The sequence below is a fragment of the Amblyomma maculatum genome, chromosome 1 (genome assembly GCF_055883805.1).
Source record: "Amblyomma maculatum isolate TAMU_Amacu chromosome 1, ASM5588380v1, whole genome shotgun sequence".
Lineage (NCBI taxonomy): Eukaryota > Metazoa > Arthropoda > Arachnida > Ixodida > Ixodidae > Amblyomma > Amblyomma maculatum.
In genome coordinates, this window is record NC_139344.1 from 350,503,394 (window position 1) to 350,527,949 (window position 24,556).

At 44.1% G+C, this 24,556-nt stretch overlaps 1 protein-coding gene and 1 long non-coding RNA gene across 2 annotated transcripts in view; one reads left to right on the top strand and one right to left on the bottom strand.

Annotated features, from left to right (window-relative positions):
• The window catches only part of LOC146207743 (uncharacterized), a 95,155-nt gene that overhangs the window by 51,890 nt on the left and 18,709 nt on the right, over nt 1–24,556 (top strand). The window lies entirely within an intron of this gene.
• LOC146207744 (glutamate receptor ionotropic, kainate glr-3-like) overlaps nt 1–24,556 on the bottom strand; it is a 41,945-nt gene that overhangs the window by 985 nt on the left and 16,404 nt on the right. The window contains exons 6-10 of the mRNA XM_084596912.1: nt 23,307–23,397; nt 21,608–21,769; nt 9,505–9,664; nt 5,647–5,864; nt 1,659–1,945 (exon numbers count right to left, since the gene is read on the bottom strand). Coding sequence (XP_084453038.1) covers nt 1,659–1,945; nt 5,647–5,864; nt 9,505–9,664; nt 21,608–21,769; nt 23,307–23,397 — 918 coding nt within the window. The remainder of the gene's footprint in view (nt 1–1,658; nt 1,946–5,646; nt 5,865–9,504; nt 9,665–21,607; nt 21,770–23,306; nt 23,398–24,556) is intronic.

Genomic DNA, 24,556 nt, shown 5'->3' on the forward strand with positions numbered 1-24,556 from the left:
ACGGGAGTATAGCAGGTAACTGCTCTTATGAAGAATTTCTATTTTTAGCTCAAGAACTATTGCGGTTACTTGAAATAGTAAGATATTAATTGACACGAAAAATGAAAATCCTCTGCAGTCTGCCGCTTAGGCCGCAATCTAAAAAACCGCTTAATTGATGGCAAGCTTCCCTGCGTCATTAGACCACACATCTTCCAGAATCTGTGGTCACCCTAAAAGAATTACATTGTTTTTATATGCTACTTTAGCTGACGTTAGGTTTGAAGAAGTGGCGTCTTATGCTTCGCACCTACATATTAGATGTGTACACGGGCTCGGGCCGGGCCGAGTCCAGGACATATTTGTCTCGGGTAGGCTGGGCCGGGTCAGACAAACCGACCCCGAGTGCCGCAACTTTTGCGAAAGCGCAAATATGGTCATGGTGTTCTAGGCATCTCAAATGCAAAACATACTTTCCTGCAACCTCTCAACCCGAGAGCGTCTGAGTTCTCAGCCAACGTCAATCTGCCTGTTCTCCACGCGCCACCACCGTTAACAAACATTTCATTATCAGTTTCGAGATTCACGCCTTGCAGTCGCCTCTCACGTCTCCTTTGTGGCATGGTCCTGGCCTCGACATAGCTTCGTTGGAAGCAGGGCGTATTTCCTATAGTCCAAGTATCTGCCTTGCTAAAGTCACCTTGTGATTGCTCAGCCCATACAATGCAGCCAGACAAGGCACATGGTGAGAAAGACGAGCTCACCGAGTACTCGGCGACAACATTAACCCTTTGCTCATAGTTAGAGCCTACGCGCGTTTAGAGAAGCAAGGAAGCTATGCGCAGAAAACTTGTTCTTGCTGAGAGCGTATTAATATAATTCAAGCCGCAAGTGACAGCAGCGGAAAAAACTTCAGCTATGCCGGATTCATGATACGGATTCAGGTCGGGCTGGGCAGGAGCTGGGCCTTAAGTGTGAGCACAGGGCCGGACCGGGCCGGGCTAAGGCCATTTAAATGTCAGGCCGGGCCGGGCTCGGGCCTGTAGCGTCGGGACCGGGCCGGGCTCGGGCTCATAATTTCGGCCCGTGCACACCTCTATTGCACACTACCTATATGGAGTGCAGTGGCCTCTTCGGCCTCTTTAAAATATGTTTGGCAAGCGCTGCTGTAGCCTGCACAGTCGTGGTACTGGGATATAGGCTGAATAACGGTGTAAAATAAAGCATTCACTCTGCATTTTAGGGAAAAAATTGATTTTACTTTTACGGTGCCCTTAAATATGAACTGAAAAGGTAACAACTTTCAAGGAATTTTATAAACTCTTAATATAAAGGTCTCAGTCCATCTTCAGCGAACCATCGTCAGCATGTAAAGGTAATGTCCTCTTTTACACTGATTTATTCTGCATGTCATAGATGCTGTTTGCTTGATTTCTTACGCAGTTTCAAACTACCAGTACACGGGAAAATGTTTATTACTAACAGACCTAATTATAACAGCAAGAACAGATGACTAGTGCATAAGCATGCGTGGCTAAGCAACATATTCTTCATATAAACGTAAAGCGTACAGAACTGGCATGCAGAGATAACTGGAAAATAAACGCAAAAGAGCACATTTTCTTCTTTTCCAATGCACGTTTCGGTGCTGCGCCTGCACGAATTTGGCCTATGTATACCTCTTATTGATGGCGTCCCTCAAAGGCGCTGGCATACGATTGTTGAAGTAGAAGACCGAGTTGAACTTGAAGGTCGGCACCTGGCCCACGTAGAACTCTCCCCCACTGGAGTTGGCGCAAACCTCTGTGGCCCTGGCGGCCAACGTGGGACGGCTGAGGATGATCACCGCTTTACCGAGTATGACTTCATGCATGGCTTCGTCCGATAGGACGTCGTCAGGCGGCAGATCGGTCTTGTATTTCTGAATCATGCGCCACACCTTCTTGTAGTACGGGTCTTCTGAGTCCTGTTTTAAGAACGATGAGAAAAAATACAGAGAACTTTCGGCGAAATTCTAAATCGCGGGGAAGCGGTTTTTCAGATGTTTTCTTTTCATTCACCTAACTTTGTGTAATTGGTCGGAATGACAGGAAATTTGTCACCAATGCTTTGCAATCTGCTTTCATTGATTGGCTGCGCGACAGCAGCGACATACTGCGGAAAGTGTCGTTGCCTCGGCAAAGCGTTGCCGCGCAGCTGTTAAGCAGTTGCTATGCATAGCAATTCGTTGCTAAGCAGTCATCAAACAAAATCTTGTCTTGATTGCGGGGAAGCTCCACAGCAACGCTTTGCTATGGAGCTGCTCCACAAGCAATATAAGATTTTGCTCTGTTTCTTGAAAACAAAGCGCAAATGTAGACAGGGACGACACAAATTTAGACGGGACAGGCACTAACTTGCCACTTTATTTTGGAAAAAAAAAAAAAAAAGATCACGTCGAATATATGGGAGCCATTTTCACTTCAGTCGGTGAACGTGCGCACAGTAGAGCACAATTAAGAGCGCACTAGGCGGAAAAAGAGAAAAAAAAGAATAGAAAAAAATCCACGGCTCCGGGGGGTCACAAACAAAAAGGAGCAAGCCTTGTCTAACGATTCGCTTTTTAAAGCCCTTGATCCTAAAGGTTGTCCATCAAATAACAAAACGCAACAATTAACACGAGTGAAAAGAAGTAAACAAACAGGTTGAGGATGAAGGGAAAAATAAAAGGATAAAAGGATTGTGGGCAAGGCTCTTATGCTAAAACAATCATAGGGTGTAAACTATACCGAGCAAAAGAAGAAGAAGGGAAGAGATATAATCAAATAAAACAGGAGTATACAAGGCTTCTTGCTAAGAGGAAATGTGGTGAAGAGACACAAGATGCAAAATCGAGGGTGAACCATTATGGAGAAAGCAAGACAAGTGCAGTGAGAGCCAAAAGCAAAAAAAAAAAAAAAAAAAAAGCAAGAAGTATGCACTTTTACCAAGTGAAGAAAACAGATATGTAAAAATGTTTGAATATAGAAATATAAAAGTATAGAATACACACTAAAAATAAAAAAGAATTACTGAAATAAGAAGAAACAAGGGAAGGCGAAAGAAAAAAAAAAAAAACAAAAAAAAACAAAAAAAAACGGAAGAATTGAAAAAGAATAAAAAAGAGGAAGAGAGAAAGACAAGGCAAAATATAAAACCAGGAGTGTACATAGCTCCAAGTTAAAACAATTATGTGAGATGAAAGAGGCGAAATAAGAATGGGTGTATGGGAAAACAATTATGAAGAGCGAGAATATCAAGGACAGTAAAAGCTACCAGAAAACGGAAATGAATAAAAGCATAAATACTGGAAGTTATCAGTTGCCGAATCAAACACAACAAATAGTTTCCTGTGGAAAGCACGCAAAAAAAAGTTAAGGCCTACAAGTGGCAATCCAGGAATTCAAACTCGCTCTCAAGTAAATTAACGGAAGGTGCCTTGATGCACTTCGGCCCTGCCTTTCTTTTGTAGTACTCCTCCATGACTGATATTGGCAACGGCTCCTATATATTCGACGTGATACTTTTTATTTTCCAAAATAATGTTGCAAGTGTCCCGTCTACATCCGTGTCGTCCTATTCTATGCTTGTGCCGTATTTTCAAGAAATTGCAACCAACTAGCCCTAACCAAATAACTGTCGCTTTTTGCTCTGTCTATCATCCCCCGGCTAGGTGCTTTCGCACTAAGAGGAGGTATATGGCTGCTTTGTCAACATCGGATATTATATGCTGGCTATATTAAGAGGCAACGAAACAAATTGTAGACACGTTTTGGAACATGAAAAAAGAAATCAGCATATAGGGAACACCGACCTTCACAAGTCATTGTGTCAGAATACATCGTTTCGGCCACGTGCCTTACCAGGGCTGCGTTTTTTTTTTAAATCTGGAACGTCATTTTAGAATATCTTCAAATAAAGGTGGAATGTGAAATTCCGTGTAGAACTAAGGGAATTCACCACACGAACTTTTGGCATGACGTGGAAAGTTTACTACGAAGCCGCAGTGAGCCGTGAACAATCTTTTGTGAGGCGCACATGGTGTATCAGATGCAGAATAACCCTGGAGAACACCAAAAGCAAGGAAAACCTTCGCCAAGCTCAACCTTGAGAATATTGAAACCATTCGAAAACTTCTACTTGAGTATCGTCGGATATCGATCTATAATTCTTGGCGTGTCTTACGAAACCGTCTAGACAATCCCAACGTGTGATTTGAATATGCGAGTTGGCTCCCGTCCATGGAATTCCGCCGTAACATTGGCGATACCTGTACTTTATATCGAGGATAATTACTGGTTATTAAATTGGAGTTAATGGTTAAGACCTTGAGAAGAAGCTAGAATCCTCCCAAAGGAAAAACCAGCGATCTCCGCGAACAAAAAGAGCGAAAAGGTGCTCAACTTCACCCAGCGCATTCTCACTGCCTTTTGAGATGTTCGCGACATTGTGCATCAAGAATTAGTCCTTCGGGACTATACCGTAATTGTGAGTTTCACTGTCGTATTTTATAGCGTCTGAGAGAGGTCATTCGGCGAAAACGACCAGGTCTTCAAACGAGTGTTTCTCGCCTAAAACTACGTCACGCCACTCGTGCCCTACACGCCGGATTAAGTTTCTGGTGACTCCTCCTCTCCTCGTATGTGCAATTGAAATGTCGGCGTTTTAACACCGGAGATCGAGCGTGAATTGTACTACGTGATTGGTGGCCTTCGAAAAGAAGACTTCCTGGACCCATTCGAGGGAGTGGGAGGAACCCTAAGAGCATTGTACTGTTATACAAGAGGAATATTTTAAGCGCGATGGTGCGTAAATGTCGACAAATAAAGCAAAAAAAAAGTAGTAACTGATAAATGTCCTCCAGAGCGCAGCCACACCATAAGAAAGCCATACAGCTTCCACAGACAATTCTTAATTGAAGAGCGATCCACCCTGTCCTAGGGCCGGAAACATGAAGGATTTTTCGTTTAGTACGAAATTTCTATAAAAGCATATAAATTTTCTTTGTAGCCGTATGGCGGCGTTTTTGTGGGTGCCCTTTTACTCTTTTTTTTTTTTTCTTTTGCAAATGTACTCAACTTTGCGGCATTCCCCAGAACGCTGGACCAGCATGCAAAAAAAGAAAAAAAAAGAACTTTATTTTAAGCAGTGCCGTTCTCTCAACTTCTCGACAGAGAACTTCTCAGAGAACTCACTTCTTCTAGGAGAGCTTCTCAGAGAGAGAGAACTCCTCGAGATACAACTTCTCGACAGAGACCCATCTCACGCATCTCGCATCTCACGCGCAGAAGGGAGCCAAATGAACAACTAAAAAGGATTGTCCTAGGGACACAGCTTTCTCGTTTACAACCACGGAGTGTTTACAATTATGAAAGGAGCACCACGCACGCACCACTTTTCAGAAGGCTAGTAGCGAATTACACTTCGATCCACCAGGTGCGCCGAATAAGCAGTATATAGATGCACGGAGCACAGCTTAGAGCGCAAGCAAAGGAACATTTTGCATCCTTAATTCTAAACAAAAATATTTTCCGCTTTCATTCAGCGGGCTAAGAAAAACGCTGGCAACTGTAAAATGAAAGCCTATAAAAATGTATCGAACCTTTATTAGGGGCGAAAAGTGTCATCAGCTAAGAACTGCAGCCTCACCCTGATGGAGGAGACGACGGCGCTACCGTCTGGTGCGTAGGGCTTCATGTAGGGCCTCTCGGACAGGTCTCGAAGGCTGTCGATGCGGTCAACCTCTTCGCGCACCATCAGCACGGCCTTCATCTGACCCGCGAAAGTGGTGGTGAGGATGATGACCACCATCCAGTAAGCGCCAACCAGTATACGAGCAGACGCTCGGCTCGGCACATCAGGTGACGCTGCAAAGCCGCACTGGACTCTTAGCAAAGCGCATATGCTTTCTCTTCGGATTAGGATTCCCTGCTCGCAGGGTAGTGGCAACCGTTGTAACTTGAGAAGACGGCATTTTGTTTCACGAAGAATGCATAGGTTCCTGATATGAGCATGAAACATGATATTTGCTTCAAAAAGATTTCCATGACTGGAAGCTGCATTAGGGGTATTGTGACCTATGCGGCCCAAAATATGGCCATTTAGAAGCATACTGACATGCCGTGAAATGAGAACGCGCAATGTAATTGCGCCCCTGTAAGCTGCTTAGAAAAGGATGCTTAAGTTTTTATTTCCTTTCATCACAAAAAACAAAACAAAAAGCAAGACGGACAACTAACCAATTTCAATTTCTTAGAAGTTTTGGAACCACGGTAGAGAGTTCCAGCCTGGCGTGATAAAGGTGCACCAAACATCACAACGAGAACATCGCGCATAGATGTGCTTGCAAACTGTATGCATTTAATTCTCAATTCATTCTTTTACCTCTTTGGCATATAGCAAGTGCCGCGTGTGACGTCACGGACCACAGCCAGCTAGCGACGTCATTTTCTTTCTCTGCTATGCAGGGCCAAGTCGACAAATCAAACCATCTCTCATTGGCTGAGACTTCGGTTACATAAGCTAGAGTGGTTGACGTCATACTAGTCATGACAGAAACATGCAAATTATTACGATCACTTTCTTAAACATGTTCGAGGCCCATGCCACACCGGCTAATAGGTGGCGACACTGCCGAATAACACACCATGACAATGCCTTTGACGAGAGTGACGATCATTATCGGCCACATTATCGCTTCGGAAACGAAATTACAAAACAGTGCAGTGATTTTGCTACTAAATGTACCTTGGTTCCTGTGACTTGGCTCGATTGTATTCGGCGAACATTGGGCGGCTAAAAAAGGCACGGTGACAGGACCAGCTTTGTCTAGTGATTTATTTGTTTATCACAACCTCACAGTACAGTCGTGCATTGGTTGGTTTGATTTACTGGTGTTTAACGTCCCAAAGCGACTCAGGCTATGAGTGAAGCCGTAGTGGAAAGCTTTTAAAATTTCGGTCACCTGAGGTTCTTTACATGCACTGACATCGCACAGCACACGGGAAGCTTGCTTTCCGCCTCCATTTAAAAACGGCTGCCGTGGTCGGGATGCAATCATTCATCCTTGAGTACATAATTCGAGCGCCCTAATTACTTCACCACCGGAGCAGTGCAGTTCGGCGTTAAAAGATGAAAATTATTACGTGCAAAAAAAAAATAACTTTTCCACAAGTTACAGACGGCAATTCAGGTATAATTAAACATAGAGGGAATAAAGAAAACAGATATTGCTGAAAACATGTCAGTCGTTAACATAAGTTATAGAATGGAAATCTGAAGCGCGGTCTTAATGTTATCGGTGCCAGTGTTTGCGATTTTGTTTGGCCGCTTTGGTCGTCCCATCGATTGATCGTGTTGATAAGTGGTTTTGCCGGTCATTGGATTGACCGATCGCTTTCCCTGCCCACTTCTTTTTGCTTCCTACAAGGATGACGTCACGAGCATAATAAAATCAAGATCAATAAATGTTAAATACGGGACCTATTGACTACGACTCACAAATTTTCTAATGACCAAGAAGTGCCCCAATCTTGGAGTACCTTGATTCTTATCAGGACTCCTCGCGGATGTCTTTTATTATACTCTATACTTTATGACAGTCTTATGAATTATTTTATGTTCACTGCAGTCTAAAGCTTTCACTAGAATATATTCAATTGCCCCTTCCTTCCACTAACGATAAAAAGAAAACAGAATATGACTCAAATTTTTGAATGTGGCAGCTCGGCCTCATTCGGAGCCTTTCGCCCTCCATAGCTGAGATTCGGCAGTGCATATAGACCAATACTTACATCATTACATAGGAGGAAAGAAGAAGAAGAAGAGGAGGAGGAGAAGGTGAAGGAGGAGGAAGTGGAAGAAGAGAAGGGGTAGTACGATAGAGCTAGCAAAAAAATTGTTGGGCTTTAAGCATGGCTTGAACCTAGTGATACAGCGAAAGGTGTGAGTGTTGCAGCGAATTTTTCTGCGGACACCTGGATTTAATGTGCCGCCGTCACAACGTTCGAACGAACCTTCTGTCCTAGCAACTCCGCTGTTGTTCGCCTCTACCAACTACCGAATTATCTGTCGTCTTCTTCCTCCTCTTCTTCCTCTTTCTCTTCTTCCTCTTCCTCTTCCTCTTACTCTTCCTCCTCCTTCTCCTCTTCTTCTCCTTTCCTCCATCAACTCGTGGTCCAGCTCTCGGTCTATACCACGTGACAGTTGATAGGCAACGGTCACGTGGCATGGTGCCACGGTGCAACACCGACGGCTTGATAACGCAGTGTAGCTTTCGCTACAAAACACAAACCTTACTAAATGTAGATGATCACTGGCCGAATCAAGCCGGGATACTTACTCTGAAATCACAAAGTTAATGCACATGACAAAAAGGAAGAAGTTTATGTCCAATATTGGCGAACCGAAGTAGAAGCATGATCAAAGGGCTTTGGCCAAAAGCACTGCTGACATTAGAAATATAAATTGGTGAGAGCAAAAGATTAAATTCAGGGAGGGAAATGAAAACTTGTGTGGGCCGAAATAAAGTGACAAAATATTTTTGGCGAATGCTCGTTTACGCGTGCTTCCCAAACGTTAGGAGTTTCTCTTACAATTTCTCTCCGTTCATTATACAAGACAGGCTTACCAATAGGAAAAAGTAAATCGAATGTATCTGAAAAAAAACCGTTCCAAGACACAGTCTCAGGTGTCAGGAGGGAAGTAAGAACGTTGCCCGCCTTCTTGGCTTATAATGGTTTGAGACAGGCAGCAGGCGAGTGAAATTTAGGAATCGAAATATCTGTGTGTCGCCTTCGACGCCTTTTTCGTAATTGTGACCAGCCTAGTGGCTCTATAATTATGGTGGTCGGCATGTGCTTAAAACAGAAGTTAGTGCATAAAAAAAATATTTTTTTTTTTACTTCTCTGGAATGTATGTGGCTGTGATGTACTCCAAGAAGAAAAGGAATGAGAAGTGCATAAAAATCTTCATAAAAACGTACCCCACCGGGGTGGCGCAGTGGTTAAGGCGCTCGACTACTGTTCCCAAGGACGCGAGATTGAATCCCGGCCTTGGCGGCCGCTTTTCGATGGAGGCGAAAAGCAAGGCACCCGTGTGCAGTGCGATGTCAGAGCACGTTAAAGAACCCCAGGTGGTCGAAATTTCCCGAGTCCTCCACTACGGCGTCTCTCATAGCCTGAGTCGCTTTGGGACGTTAAACCCCACAAACCAACCAACCATAAAAGCATACGCAGAAATAATGACGTTAGAAAACATGACAGAACAGTCATACAATACGTCCCCCGAATAGAAATGTTGCGACGCGAAAGACAGGAAAGCGAAGAAAAAGCAAGTGGTGAAACAAACAGTACTGCTTCGTGCAGATCGGGTAAACCTACTGCTAAAAATATATATGACTAACAAAATCACGTGTTCATAGCTGCGATCCGGTTATGCTGCCTAATTCCATACTTGGCTGCCGAGATGGCGTGAAAGAAAAAAGAAAAGAAAGGAAGACGTCTTACCTTCCTGCAAACTGCTTTCGACGAACGCCCAGATGCGGCTAAAGAATGTACCCAAAGGGCTGAAAGGAAGGGTCTGGTCGCCGAGCTTGAAGTGGACGTAGTCGCTAACGGACCACAGGAGTGCCGAGATCATCAGCCCACAGACTGCCAGCAGCCATACCTGCGTAAAGCGAGGCTAGTACTCCCTGTATTCGGTAGTGAATAATATCACAGCGTGGATGAAATAAGCGATCATACCACTGTTTATCAATAGATGAAGGATATGTCTTTTATTGCGAAAGCAATACTGCTCGCAGTTTCAGCCGTCAGCGTGGCACGGCGGTGACCACCAAACTGGCAGGAGCTGCCAACTTGGGTCTCTCGTTTCACATGGGACGGTTATGTCAGAATCAGCCTGCGAGGACCCTGGCATTCACGTTACTCCTAAAGCCCAATAAAGCATGTTTAAAGCGGGGCTTTATGTGTGGGCAGAAGAAGAAGAAGAAGAAGAAGAAGAAGAATGCTCGGTCACCTGCAGCTATTGCTTTCGCTCAATATTCGGTTCAGCAGCGTTGAACTCTTCTAATTATTTCAATGCGAAGTCGCGCTGGAAAGAAGCTAATACTTGCTTATGCGTAGATTGATTGTAACCCCCGTAAAGTAGTGAAAGAGGTTACTGCATCTCATCTGACCAGCGCGTTTACGAAATGATTATGAGGTTGCCACTAGAAAGCTTCAATAGATCTCAGAAAGATCGAGAATTCCCTTTTTAAAACACAAATATCCTGCAGCCGCATATCGCCTGTAATGCTAGGACGGCCGCGTGCATTCCATTTGACTAAGTAATGCTTCAGTAGTGTCTGGACTTTGATTAATGCAGATCATGAAGCTGCCTGCGGAACTAATTCGTTCTTCCTTTTCTTTTTATTATGGGGCAATCGCATACTATATTTTTTAAACGAAGCGCCTAAATATACGTCTGACGTATCCATTTGATTCTCGCTAACTTATGGTGGGCGTCGATTAGGACCATAGTTAAAGTGCATTGTAACGTCTATCGAAAAGGCGCTGTACTACCGTACTATCGCAGCGCCGCCTACGGCTTGTATAAAGAGACCTGCAAATAAATCATGCGCGTTCTTCTTGTTCCTGCCGCTATGTAGTTGACTAGGTCTCTTTGTAGCTTCACGTCACGATACACAACGTATGTCTGCATTGTCTGCATTCCACATGCTACGCGTACCTGAAGCTCAGCCTTCGCGACTATCGAGGAAGTACTAAGAAAGGTTCACCCATTCTTACATAGTTGCATTCACACAATGACGCAGATCATCGTCTTCAACCAAGGTTGTGTGCAGTGAGCGCAACTTGTCACTCAGGCCAACAGGTTGCATGTAAGCGGTGGTACTAGACTACGCGACGTACTATGTATAGTACACCAGCAAAGGTGAGCACATTCACGATAGAGCAGATTTCGTTTAGACATAAACAGTTAAACTGCCACCACGATCTGTTCGTAATGCAAGCGAGCTATTCCGAGCATCTGTGCTGTCGTTGATCCTGCACCGACCTCTGAAAATTGAGCGCCGACACAACAAGTACATAGCCGCGCAGAATACCTGCCCGTACGTCGCGATCCGTATGGAATGATATGCTAGTTCTTCTTTACATCCAGCCGGAGAGAATGATATTATTCTCATCTAATCATTCATTTAGATTATTCCTCACAGCTATGGTAAAAGGCACACCGAATCTACTAGTCTTCTAAGCTGGTACAGCGGTGATGACCAGCAAGCCGGCGAGCCTGACGAGGGAGAGATGCGCTCCACCGCAATATATGAGTGTACAACCGCAAAGCCGGAAGTGCGAATGATCCGCTTCCGTATGAACAGTGATGTTATTTGGGTACTTAGGGGAGGGCTAGACAACTAAGTGCTCAGCCTGCAGCTTTGTGTTCGTGTTAATTTTAGCGTACATGAATTTGAAATCCAGGCATACGTTCAGAGTTAGCGGAAGCCGATCGAACGGCCAATGAATAGCCACAAATGAGCGGAAGATATGCGGCGCCGGATTTCGCTACATAAGAAAATTACACATGTTTTTATAGAACAGGCTAGGAGGAAAATTGCAGTTCATTGCCGTAACCCAGAGTCTGGTGCCAAGTAATATATAATCGAAGGATATGCTGTTTTTCACGCACGTACGCAACACAAATTTTATTGTCACACTCAAGTATACGCGGATCGGACGACAAGCGCCCAATTTCGGGCTGTGTGTAGACAATGGAAAAACAGCCAGGGCTAAACATAGCCGCCGCGTGACCCAGACTTTGCGGCTGTGCCAATTTGGTTTTGCCTTGTAATTACAATTGAAACGCACCGTTGTTATCTATATGGTGGTTATTAACCTATGCGAATGCCTCGCGTGATACATCGAACTTGGAAAACTGAAGTAATCGGAGGAAAAAAAGTACCGGGTCCGTCCGACGTACCTTTAGTCACAGCCTTGTTGGAAACAGATTAATTATGCAGTCTGTTCTAGACAGCATGCTTTCACGGGTATTGACGAATCTTGCAAAAAAAAATGAATGGAACCTCATCAAGAAGCGAAAGAGAGCAGATATTTTCCAGCATGTTTAAAATTATGCATGGTCAGAATGTCTTCGCTTAGTTTTCAGACTTCGATTTCCGCCGGATGTGACATCCAACACACGTAAACACCACAAGTTTTGCGTGTTCAAAGAAGAATAGCTCATCCGTTTCTCAATCACTGCAAAGAATCACAGAGCTTTTACACTTCAAATGTGCTCATCAGCCATTGGAGGAAGGGCACACATTAGGTTCTTTAGGCGCACGTGGCTTTTGGCGGTTACATATTCGAACTGTCACGACATAGCCTGTAGAAATCAAACTTTTTTGTTATATCAACTCTACAATTTTTTAAACAGCTGTTCTGGCTCATATCTTGTGCAAGTTCTGAAGGCTTTACATGCCCTTATAAAAAAGAACTAAAGTTAAAAATTCAGTTACCTCTCCCATTGAGAACATTCATAATGTACTGAGTGGCCCTGAGTTTGGTGGTGGCGCTGGAAGGCGTTTATTAGCTTAAAAGGAAGATAGACTGAAATTTGATATCTTTGAAATGTTCGCTATAATTTTGCAGTTTGCTTTGCAAGTGGTAAAGTGTTAGGGGTGATAAAAAATGCTTTCACTCGAGTGACTGCTGTCCTGACAGGATCTTTTTATTCGAAACTAACAGGCTGAGGCTGCCGTTAACACTTCTCGTGACACTTGGATGCCTTTCCCTTTAGAAAAGAAAAGCGCTGGGGCAGGTTCACATAACGGAGGCAATCCTTGCTAGAGGAGAAAGGTTGCCGCCACAGGCTTACTCTACAATTTTTTAAACAGCTGTTCTGGCTCATATCTTGTGCAAGTTCTGAAGGCTTTACATGCCCTTATAAAAAAGAACTAAAGTTAAAAATTCAGTTACCTCTCCGATTGAGAACATTCATAATGTACTGAGTGGCCCTGAGTTTGGTGGTGGCGCTGGAAGGCGTTTATTAGCTTAAAAGGCTTAAAAGGCGCAAAGGCTTCTCTACAGTGACCCAACTTCTAGAGACGATGCAGGATTTTGCCGCAGCCATTGATAACCAGTTTCAAATTGATGTCATTTTTTTAGGTTTCGAAAAAGCATTTGACCGGGTCTCACACAGAAAGTTCTTGCTAAAGCTAAATACTATCTTTAAAAACGATCTACTGTTGACGTGGATACAAGCATATCTATCGTCTCGATATCAGTCCATATCAATCGGCAATGCATGTTTGAGCCCAGCTTTGGTAAGCTCCGGTATCCCACAAGGCTCAGTACTTGGGCCATTGTTCTTTTTAATTTTTATAAATGACATTGTTAAAGAAGTTCCTGTCAAAATCAAGCTGTTTGCCGACGATTGTGTATTATATCATGAAATACGAACTCCTGCTGACCAGCTTCTTCTTAATGACGCCTTGGCTAAAATTCATGATTGGTGCTCAACGTGGCAGATGAGTAGTAATACTAAAAAACAGTTTCAATGTCTATTACGCGGAAGAAGCGGCCATTAAGTTTTGCCTATACTATTAATAGCCATCCCCTGTCTACCGTGGACAGCTACAAGTACTTGGGATTAACCATTAGCTCTGACCTACGGTGGAACAAACACATTTCTAATATTAAAAATAAAGCTATGAAAAAACTTGGCTTTTTAAGAAGATCTCTCCGGTACTCTACGCAGGAAATTAGGTTACTAGCTTACAAAACTTTTATCCGACCTGTTTTAGAATACGCCTCTGTTGTGTGGGACCCTTATACTAAAGAAAACATTAAAACACTCGAAAATATTCAAAGAAAGTCAGTGCGATTTATTTACAATTCTTACACCTGGCAGACGTCCCCTACCATGCTACTTGAGAAAGCAAATTTGGATTCTTTGCAGCTCCGGAGATACCGCGAGAGGCTTAAATATATGTTCATGATTGTTCACAACAAATTAGGAATTAACAGCAGCAAGTACATTGAGCTCGTCCCGGGTCGTTCGACACGATCCTACCATTCTTTAAAAGTGAAGGAATACTCATGCCGCACTGAAACATACAAGAATTCTTTCTTCCCCCGTACTGTGCGGGAATGGAATGTCCTCAAAGCGAATATTGTAGAGGCTTCTACTGTGCAGCCATTTACGGAGTCGCTTAGGAATTCGTAACAATTTTGCAGCATTCAACATTTTCATTTTTTTTCCCCAGTGCTCATTTTGACGCCAGGCGTCGTCTAATATTGTATAATGTTGTTTCTTTCGGTATTGTGTGCTAAGTTGCGTGTACCTCAGGGAGGTTTTCTTTTTGTCAAAGTGTATTTTACACCCACTCCTGATTAAGGCTTTGCAATAAAGCCAGCAGTCTTCTGTAAATAAATAAAAAATAAAAATAAAAAGGAAGATAGACTGAAATTTGATATCTTTGAAATGTTCGCTATAATTTTGCACTTTGCTTTGCAAGTGGTAAAGTGTTAGGGGTGATAAAAAATGCTTTCACTCGAGTGACTGCTGTCCTGACAGGATCTTTTTATTCGAAACTAACAGGCTGAGGCTGCCGTTAACACTTCTCGTGACACTTGGATGCCTTTCCCCTTAGAAAAGGAAAGCGCTGGGGCAGGTTCACATAAAGGAGGCAATCCTTGCTAGAGGAGAAAGGTCGCCGCCACAGGCTTACTGTAACAGTGTCACCGCTATTACGGTACTATTACCGCTATGACCATTCGGTGAGCCCGTCCTCAAAGCGATCATAGTAGCTTGATGACTTCCTACATGTACGCATCATGAAAACGGTAAGCTCCAGTAGTTTACTTGGTTATACTGTTGCTGCATTGTGCAAAAACTTTTTAAGCGTTTTATTTTTTGTGGTTAGGTGTCGCAAACTGTGCGCAAAGGTCCAGTGCTGGGAGGTGGCACAGGTGCCGAAAAACTGCATTTGCATTTTCGCGGAACCAGCTTAATCCGATGTGAGCGGCTGCTGGCATCTGGTGGCGGCAGCCAAAACTACGGGGCTCTCGTTTCTCTTCGGTAAGGCGGGCATGTTCAATAAACTTTGTTGTTTCTAGGCAACTGCTTCGCTGAACCTTTCCAGCGAACAGTTGTTACTGGCGCATTGCTTTTTAAACGTCAGTTTTGCATGGTTATGCCCATAATAAATCCTGAAGTCGCGCTATATTCGTAGTGTTTAACGCGGTTGTTCTAAACGAGCCTTCATTCTCCAGTCACACGGACATAATGGCGAGACCATCAAGAGGCTGGAGAATCACGCGATGCAGACCCTGAGCCTAATTAGGCGGGTTGCCAACAGAGGCCGAGGGTTAAAGGAAAAAAATTTGATGAAACTGATACAGGCCTACATCTTGAGCCGAGTGAGCTACGCAACGCCGTATCTAGATTTGAAAGCGGTGGAAAAAGAAAAAAATGAGTCTCTAATTAGAAAATGCGTAAAAAGAGCGCTGGGACTGCCCATATGCACATCCACAGAGAGATTGATGGCTCTAGGGGTACACAACACATGGGCAGAACTTGCGGAAGCGGTGCGAACCTCTCAAATTGAGAGACTTAGCACCACGAAGACAGGAAGAGTCATTTTGACGAAAGTTGGAATAAATCCGGATAGAGGTCCCACGGTCAAGGTGGAGGTAGCTAGAGAAGTCAGACAAAATTTGGTGATTCCCCCGCTGCCAAAAAACATGCACCCAGAATACAACAAAGGCAGGAGGAAAAAACGAGCCGAAGCATTAGAAATTAGATTCGGCGAAATGTCGGAACATGAAGTGGCCTATGTAGACGCGGCGGGAGGTGGTGGCAGTTTCACGGTAGCAACGGTCGTCAGCGGCCGGAGCAATCCCGTGACAGCTGCCACTTTGCGCGGGCGGAACATAGAAATAGCCGAGGAAACTGCGATCGCGTTAGCTTGCGTCGGAACGGAAGCGAAGTTTGTCATCAGTGACAGCAAAACTGCCATACAAAATTTCAGCAAGGGCAGGATCTCGCCCTTAGCAGCCAGAATCCTAGGCCAGAAAAAGTTGGATAGGAAAATTCAAATAATTTGGACTCCTGCGCAGGAAGCCGTCCCCGGCAACGAGGCGGCCCACAAGCTGGCTCGAGATCTCTACCGCCGAGCCGCTACAGGGTCACTTGATGACCGAGGAAGCGGAGAGCGCTTGCTAAAATATGGGGAGATCACGCAGCACTACAGATTGGATCGTAGACTGGTACCCCCACCAGATCCGAAATTAAACAGCAGACAAGCAGTGGCGTGGAGGCTAGGAGTGACAAGTGCAATCTTTGTGGGGCGAGAGGGACCCTCGACCACATAATATGGGAATGCCCGTATTCTCCCAGGAGGACGAACAATATAGGCTGTAGAGACACCTGGGAGACCCTGCTGCGCAGCTCGGACCCTGAGCTCCAGCTCCTACTCGTCCAACTGGCTGAAGAGGCTGCTGGGACCCAAGACCTCCCGGCCTGCCTTTGAGGCGGTGGCACCCGCCCCTTGACCTGCGTGTCGGGGGGTGGGTAGATCACCTTATCTGTTGGACATTAAAGTTTAGTCCATCCATCCATCCTACAGACGGATTTGTATTGACTTGTCTGTCGTCCGCCACGCGTCTGCGTATACCTCTGCCACCTACGCTCTGTCAACTCGCATAGGCATATGCAAGTATAATTTTTGGGCATTTCAGTTATGATTCTTCGGCGCCAAGTGCTAAGAGCCAACATGCTATTCGCGTGCATCTTACACGGCGTTTTCGCCTACACTGGCTTCATTCAACATCGAATAAAAAGCGAGCGGAAGAATTTAACCACGTGTTGCGTATCATCCACTGCAGATGACGCGATCGTATCTGGATGAAAACTGAACAGTGCCTCAGTTAATTTTTCCTTCGCGTGTACAATAGCACCTCTTTATAAGTGCTGACGAACTCGTTTTGAACTTTCATTCTGGGAGCTGTTACTTCTGCCCTCACGAAATCGTGTTGCAGTTACTCTGTTCGCGTTTTTGTTTTCTTTTTCACATTGATGGTACATACCTGCAAGTATCTTTGCAATTTTATAGCCTCACTAGTCTCACCAAGCTTCGTTTTATGGAGCTATGATTATGTAATTTACTGTCATCAGATTCCACTTTCGAACACATTGCGGCGGCCGAATGTATACGGGTCAGCTTCCTACAGTCCTACAGCTTCCTACGGGTCAGCTTCCTAAAAAAAACCTCCTTTTTTTCCTGCGGCACATCCATGCACACAAACGTGAGTTATAAAGCACATATTTCGATACTACGTAACTTTGGCGGGTATCACTCCCTTCACTTTCACACTCCTGGGGTATTGGCTCTGAGGCTCTGTTTATTTAATCAGGGAGCGCCCTAACCATGACGTGGCCAAATGTGAGGCCAAAAACGATAAATTCAGAATAGTGCTTGGGCAAGTCGACTAAACATAGGCCTAGTTCAACGCGTTCTCGGGTCTAACTAACCTAGGAGTCAAAATGTATCTGAAGTTAAATCAGCTGAAGTCAAGCTTTTCGGTCGACTTGACCGAGCACCGTATCCTCTTCGTCGTCGTTGGCTTTGTATTTCCCTGTGTAGCACAAAAATGTCCTAAACTTCAAGCTCAGTTTATGTCATTATAATGTCATGCTTGCTTATTTGTTACTTTTACTAGTATTTATCTCAGCCGCCAGGGCGGCGCCACAAAACTCGTGCTTCGCTCTGTTGTGCCTCGTCTGTCGTACGTCTGACGTACCTTAACAATATCGGGGTGTCGTTGTCAGGTTTGCTTCGCCTGTAGCCTCGGTGACTGTCTCAGGCTACCTAGACTGCCGCCGCGTAAGTACCCATGCAACGTGGCGCGCAGCCATTGCACCTGGCGCTCGGCCTCTAAGCGATGACGTAATCGAAAATAATGCAACGATGACGCCAAACGCTCGTGATGCCAGCAGTGCGACGGAAAGCGCGGGGTGCATAGATCTACGTCTGAAGCCCGGGCTGTGTTAAAAGGCAAAGCCGTTCATTCCAGTGACATTCTGCGCTTCGCAAGAAGAGCTGACAATTTTTTGACATTTGTTTTTCTTTGGCATATTATTTTAAAGATAATCTTCAATTATGCATGCAGCATGACCTCAAAATAAAAATCAAATATATGATGTAACGCATTTATTTAGCGACAATATGAAACCATTTTGCCTCTTGCCTAGTGCTCGCGGTAACCGTCAGAAAATTTATTACGTCACTTGGAAGTGGTTCGCGAACTGGACATTATCAGAAGGCGTTGGGGGCTCATTCGCGACCGATTTACAGGAGAAACAATTACGATGCCCTATTCATCCGTCATGCATTTAAACCGCTACTGAAAGCAGAATCAAAGTTATAGAACAAAAGCAGTTGTAGGGAACTTCGCTCACTTATTGCTAGTCTCCGCAACTAGAAATGTAATTAGGCGTCGCCACTATGCGCTCCGCCGCGGTGTTGCAGTGGTAAGACGCCCGACCACTGTGCTAAAGTACCCGGGTTCGATCCCGACAGCGGTGGCTGCGTTTCAATGGAGGCGAATTAGAAGAATGAATGAATTAATGAAAACTTTCTTTCCACCGAAATAGAGCCCTTTACCTCCCGCCCCCGAGACGCAGGCCGGGGAGCGGGTCAGGAGGGCCCCGCAGGCTGAGGTCAGGTGAGGTTACAAGCACTCTTCACGGCCTCAGCCACCAGGCGGGCCGCGTGCCGCTGAACGGTGGGATCTCCGCTGCGCAGCCAAACCTCCCAGGCTTCTCTACTTTCAATGTTAATGCCGGCGCCTAGGGAGTCGGCGTATTCTCATATTATATGATCTAGCGTGCCTTTTCGATCGCAATTTTTACATTTAGAATCTTCTTCCTACCGGTCTGTGTTAAGAAAACCCAGACAGGGCAGATGTAGTTAAGGGCTTGTAATCGCCTTCAGATGCGTGCTTCATTGTTAGTGAGAGACCGATCTGGGGGAGGGTAGACTTTTCGATCTACTTTGTAAGATTCAGTGACCTCATTGTATGTGATAGCTCAATCTTTGGGAATTCGGGCTGTTCTACCGCTGCCCGGTGGTACAGATCTCGGGCCAGCAGGTGCGCAGCTTCATTGCCAGGGACAGACTCGTGTGCTGGTATCTATATGATGGATATGGTTCCAGTAATGAGATTTGTGAGAAGAATCTTTTTGGTCTCCTCTGAGATCCATCTTTTTGCAAAGTTCCAGACAGCCGTTTTGCTGTTGCTGATTATTGTCTTGGCCTCTGTGTCAGTGCATGGAGCGCTATTGCGACCTCTTCAGCTGTTTTAATGTCACGGGTGCGGGTTGAGGCCACAATTTTAGGTGCACCTTCTCCATTTACTACTGCCGAGACGGCTGCTTTGCTTCGTGTCGTCCGCATGCTGTGTCTACATAACCAACTTCCTCGATTTCTTTGCATTTCATTCTTTTAGTGACGTCTTTGGCTCTGTGTTCGCTGCGTTCTTTGTTGTAGTCTGGGTGCCTGCTTCGAGGTAAGGGTGGTACCAATATGTGTTCCCTTATGTTTGGTGGGATAGATGTTTTTGTCTGTGGGCCTCTGTCTCATTGCAGTCCGACTTAGTCTAGGATGGTTCTCTGTCTCCGTCTGACTCAGTCTTTCCAGTTGAGAGATCCTGACTGCTTCAGTGGCGTCCGTGTGCTGTGTAATGTCAGCACATGTTAAAGATCCCCAGGTGGTCGAAATTACTCCGTAGCCCTCCACTACGGCTCCTCTTTTTTCTATCTCCACTTTCACTCCCACCTTCCTCTCTTCCCTTACAGCACAGTTAAATATCCACAGAAACAAGCCCCGCCGGGGTGGTGCAGTGGTAAGACGCCCGACTACTGTGCCGGAGTACCCGGGTTCGAACCCGACCTCGGTGGCTGCGTTTCGATGAAGGCGAAACGAAGAGGCGTCCGTGTGCTGTGCGATGTCAGCGCACGTTAAAGATCCCCAGGTGGTCGAAATTACTCCGTAACCCTCCACTGCGGCTCCTTTCTCTCTCTCTTTCCACTTTCACCTTCCCCCCTTCCCTTACGGCGCGGTTGAAGTGTCCACAAAAACAAATGAGACAGTTACCGCGCCTTTCCCTTCTTATAAATCGATCCACAGAAACAAGTGTGACAAATACTGCACCTTTCCCTTCCTATGAACCAATTATTATTATTATTATTATTATTATTATTATTATTATTATTATTATTATTATTATTATTATTATTATTATTATTATTATTATTATTATTATTATTATTATTATTATTATTATTATTATTATTATTATTCAGTGTTCCAATTGAATAAATATATTTTAGTATAAAACAACGAACCATTACCAGAAAAGATTTCCAACATACCTTCATTACTTTTTAAAAAGTTCAAAGTCTTAAAGGAATGTTACTAGCGCCAATATACTCTTCCGATAAAGTGGGGTAACTGAAGACTGCAGCGGCTGCAAGTGATCATAAGTGCATATGGCACACTTATTATCAGGCACACTCGCTACTACCATGCACTCTTCAGGTTTCTTACTTTACAAATACAAACTTGTCCAGGCTCCGAGTCCTTCCCAACACAGTTACAATGTGAAAGATTTTACCTCCTTGCCCTGCTATATCTTTTAGACCTTGAAATCAAGCATAAATAAAATTCGTGTTGGTTGGTTGGCAACAATTAGGCTTTTTTTTTTTTTTTTTTGAGTGGGCTTGCTTCTTAAAGGACGGTTTGGTTTCATGCTCACGTCACTGAAGAGTTGTGACAGCAGATTAATTGCGGTGTAGCGGATATGTCGGTGTGAATTTTACAGCTATGTTCTGTGTTCTTTTAACGTTGTAGATATCTGTAAGCCACTCCTGCTTAGACACTTAGCGTGTAGAATCTCGCTGAAAAATCAAATGAAAAAAATAAATGCCTCTCTGCCTCAGGTTAGTACACTCTAGTCATGTACCTTCGCTTCGTGTGGGTGTATCAGCTACAACGGTAGGCAACGTCCGCCGCCATAGTATGTCATCTCGAAACCCAAGGTGTCGCGGCGCGTTGATCCCGTTTCCGTCGAGACATACGTCGCGTTGTCCCTGCATGTCGCCTTTCACCCGTTCTTCTCTACCGTTCTGTATTAAGCGACCATCCCTAATACTGGCTCTCGCTGTACATATTTACCGAGTGCTCCTCACGGAACAACTGGCTATTTGGGCTCGTGCAAACAACCGGTACGACATGTTTCAATTTATCGTTATTCTCCTTGCAATCAGGGACAGTATATGTCTTCCACTCAATACAAATCCGTCCTTTTTCGTCGGCTGAAGCGACGCCACGTCTTAAAGCAAAACAGCAATGAAACCGCCTCATTAAGACTTACTTTTAAGGGTTGAAACCTTGCTATATTTTTAGTTATGCGACAGAGATAACTAATACAGTTGACGCTGTATTAGTTATCTCTGTCGCATAGCTAATACGCATGAGGCGAAAGTGCGGCAAGCAACAACTATGCAGTAGGGCCTGCATTCAGCCCCACTAGGAGTGTGCATACTCACCTCCCAAGGAAAAATCTGTATTATACCGAGTATGTTGCTCTCGTGGGGAGACTGGCGGCCAGCGAGGATCATAATCTCTATGGGCAGGATGGTTTCCGACTCAACCGCAACCTCCTTTTTCTCGCTTGTAGGATTGATCACCGAGAGGGCAAGGTCGGCCTCCTGAAGACAGCCACAAACAGACGAGCAGATGAGCTCTTGTACACGGACAATGAGGAAAAAATATAAATGGAGGGACGCGACTTTCAGGCATGTTAAAAAATATTCTCCATGGATTTACACGAAGCTATTTGCGCATAATAGACGAAATATTCTGTATGCTGTCACAATATTCAATATATCTGTTTCAGTAATATTTTTCCTATCATTTTTTCAACTAGGTCGAATTGTGCGGAGTCTTAAAACTGGCCAGCGCATATTCCATCGACATTCACGTGTTAAAAAAAAAAAAAAAAAAAAAAAAAAAAAAAAAAAAACTCGTAGCATGATTTGACTCTGCCAACCAACGCAGTGTCTTGCGAAAGCATCCAAATCTCTATGAACCATACACATTTAAGAAATTTCTGTCAAAAATTTCTAGGCGAGGGCCAACAAAACAAAATGTGGGGCTTGTCATGCATATCTCGGGGGTGAGCCAAGTCCTAGCTTGTCGTCGGTTAAACTCAATGTCTTATTTGGACAATGTCAATTTTTGTGGTGGGCCAGTTCAGTTTTGAACGTGTTTCAACCTAACTCTCGGATAGGGCCACTGAAGTTCTTGAGGTGCGCCAAGTCAATTTTGTGACTGGGCCAGTCGATTTTGAACGTGGGTGGACTCAATTCTTGAATTGTGCAGTCAAGTTTGTGGCAGCGCAACTTTAATTTCGGGGGTGGCCCCATTTTTATAAAAATTAAAAATCAAAGACACCGTCAAGGTTATGTTGTCAAGTGGTCATTTAGATGGGAAGAGGAACCATAACCTCATTTTTCCTTACTATAAATACTCGTTTTTTCCTAAAATGAAGGAGGCTTCACAGAGGGGTTGGGATTTTCAGACTTTCGGTAAAGTATGGCTTTAGTCTAAAACGCCATCCAGCGTGCGCAGCACTCCCTCGATAACTCTTCAAATTAGGGGTACTAAGGGCGGCACCGGCAAAGTATTATTTTCTGGATGTGCAAAATAAGTTCAAATATCTTTTAACAAAAGGACAAAGCGCTAACGACACATTCATAAGAAAGAAGACACGGACAAGCGCTTGTGAATGTGTCGTTAGCGCTTTGTCCTTTTGTTAAAATATGCTGCGCAAACTAGCCCAACAAAAAGTCCTTCTCAAATATCTTCACCGACTCAATCCAAACTCGTTATTATGATACCGAAAAGGACGCCGCAAGATCACTGTTTCCAAGGAGAAGACAGTCTAGCATATAGCATCTGGGATCAGCGTAGAAAATTCCGGTATTGATATGGGTAGGTAACTTTAAAATGGTTTTGGTGGTGGCAAGACTTGTTTTTTTTTTTTTTCGTTTTCTGCTATTTAAAGACTTTGTTTTTAGTGACATGGGTATCTTTGCAGTCGGAGCGCCTTCTTTTATATAGACCTATTTCATTCTTTTATGGACGTCTTTTTAAATTGTTGGCGAGAACATAGCTGACAATAAATATTTTCGGTGAAACAATTCATATGCAAAGCAAGGCCATGCTTTCCCTTGCAAAACAGACATCACGTTGCAGCATTCCCATCACTCCGGTCCAGTTTCCGTCCGGTTTTAGAAGGCCCCAGAAGGAATCGAGGGGAAATGTGATGGTGTAGCTGCAAGGAAAAGATAGAGACCCATTCAGATAATTTACATTCTGAATTTAAGCCCACACAAAAAATAACAGCGGCCGAAGGAAGCGGTGTTTGCCAAAGCTAGCCCTAATGATCTTGCTTCTAAAAGTCAGTAAGTGCCTTTGTCTGTGGCTGCTGTTAAAGAAAATATTTTTCTTCGTTTTAAATTCGGGCTTACTCTATCAGTTTCATTTTTAAGTTCATTGATTATAAATTAGGAGCATAAAGGACCTATCTGACCTGATATTTTTGGTGCTAGTGTAGCTAATGTGAATTTTCGCTGAAGTTTTCAACCGTTCTTAAAAAAATGTTAGGATCTAAGCTTTCTTCACAAATAATAGGAAACATTTACACTTTCTAGTATGATCACTTCTCTAAATCAGTAGTTTCATTAAAACGTCCCATGGAGATGAAAAGTTTAAATTAATTGTGTTTTGTAGCACCCCGCTATACTATTTTGCAGCTTCTTGCAAATGTGTTCTATGGTAAATTAAAGAATTTGATTTATACAGGCCTGAAAATCCCTGTTTCTGGACCTCTCTCTCTCTGATGCAATAAAATACATCAATATGAAAATGAAAACTTGCGGCTATTATAACTTCGAAAAAAAAAAACATATGACGGTTCCTTATGTGCACAGTTTTGTTGCTGGAATGCCCCGCCGTGGTGGCGCAGCGGTTAAGGCGCTCGACTACTGTGCCCAAGGAAGCGGGATCTAATCCCGGCCTCGGCGGCTGCGTTTCGATGAAGGCGAAAGGGAGTGGCGTCCATGCGCTGTGCGATGTCAGTGCACGTTAAAGAACCCCAGGTGGTCGAAATTTCCGGAGTCCTCCACTACGGCGTCTCCCATAGCCTTAATTGCTTTGGGACGTTAAACCCCACAAACCAACCAACCATCCTTGAATTACCCGAGCTCAATATGGACGCTCTCTTGTATTGCAAGTAAAATATGCGGGTGAAATTTTTACGGGTTTGCAAATTGGTGTTGTTGTTTGCAGCAGTTGCTAGTATATCTGTGACAGATATCACCAGGTTTGCTTCATAATATAAATAATAATATTTACTTCAGCGCCCTTCACTTTGATTTGGATAAAACGAATTGATCTCAGCTGATGTCTTGCTTATTAAGTTTGGTTTGATT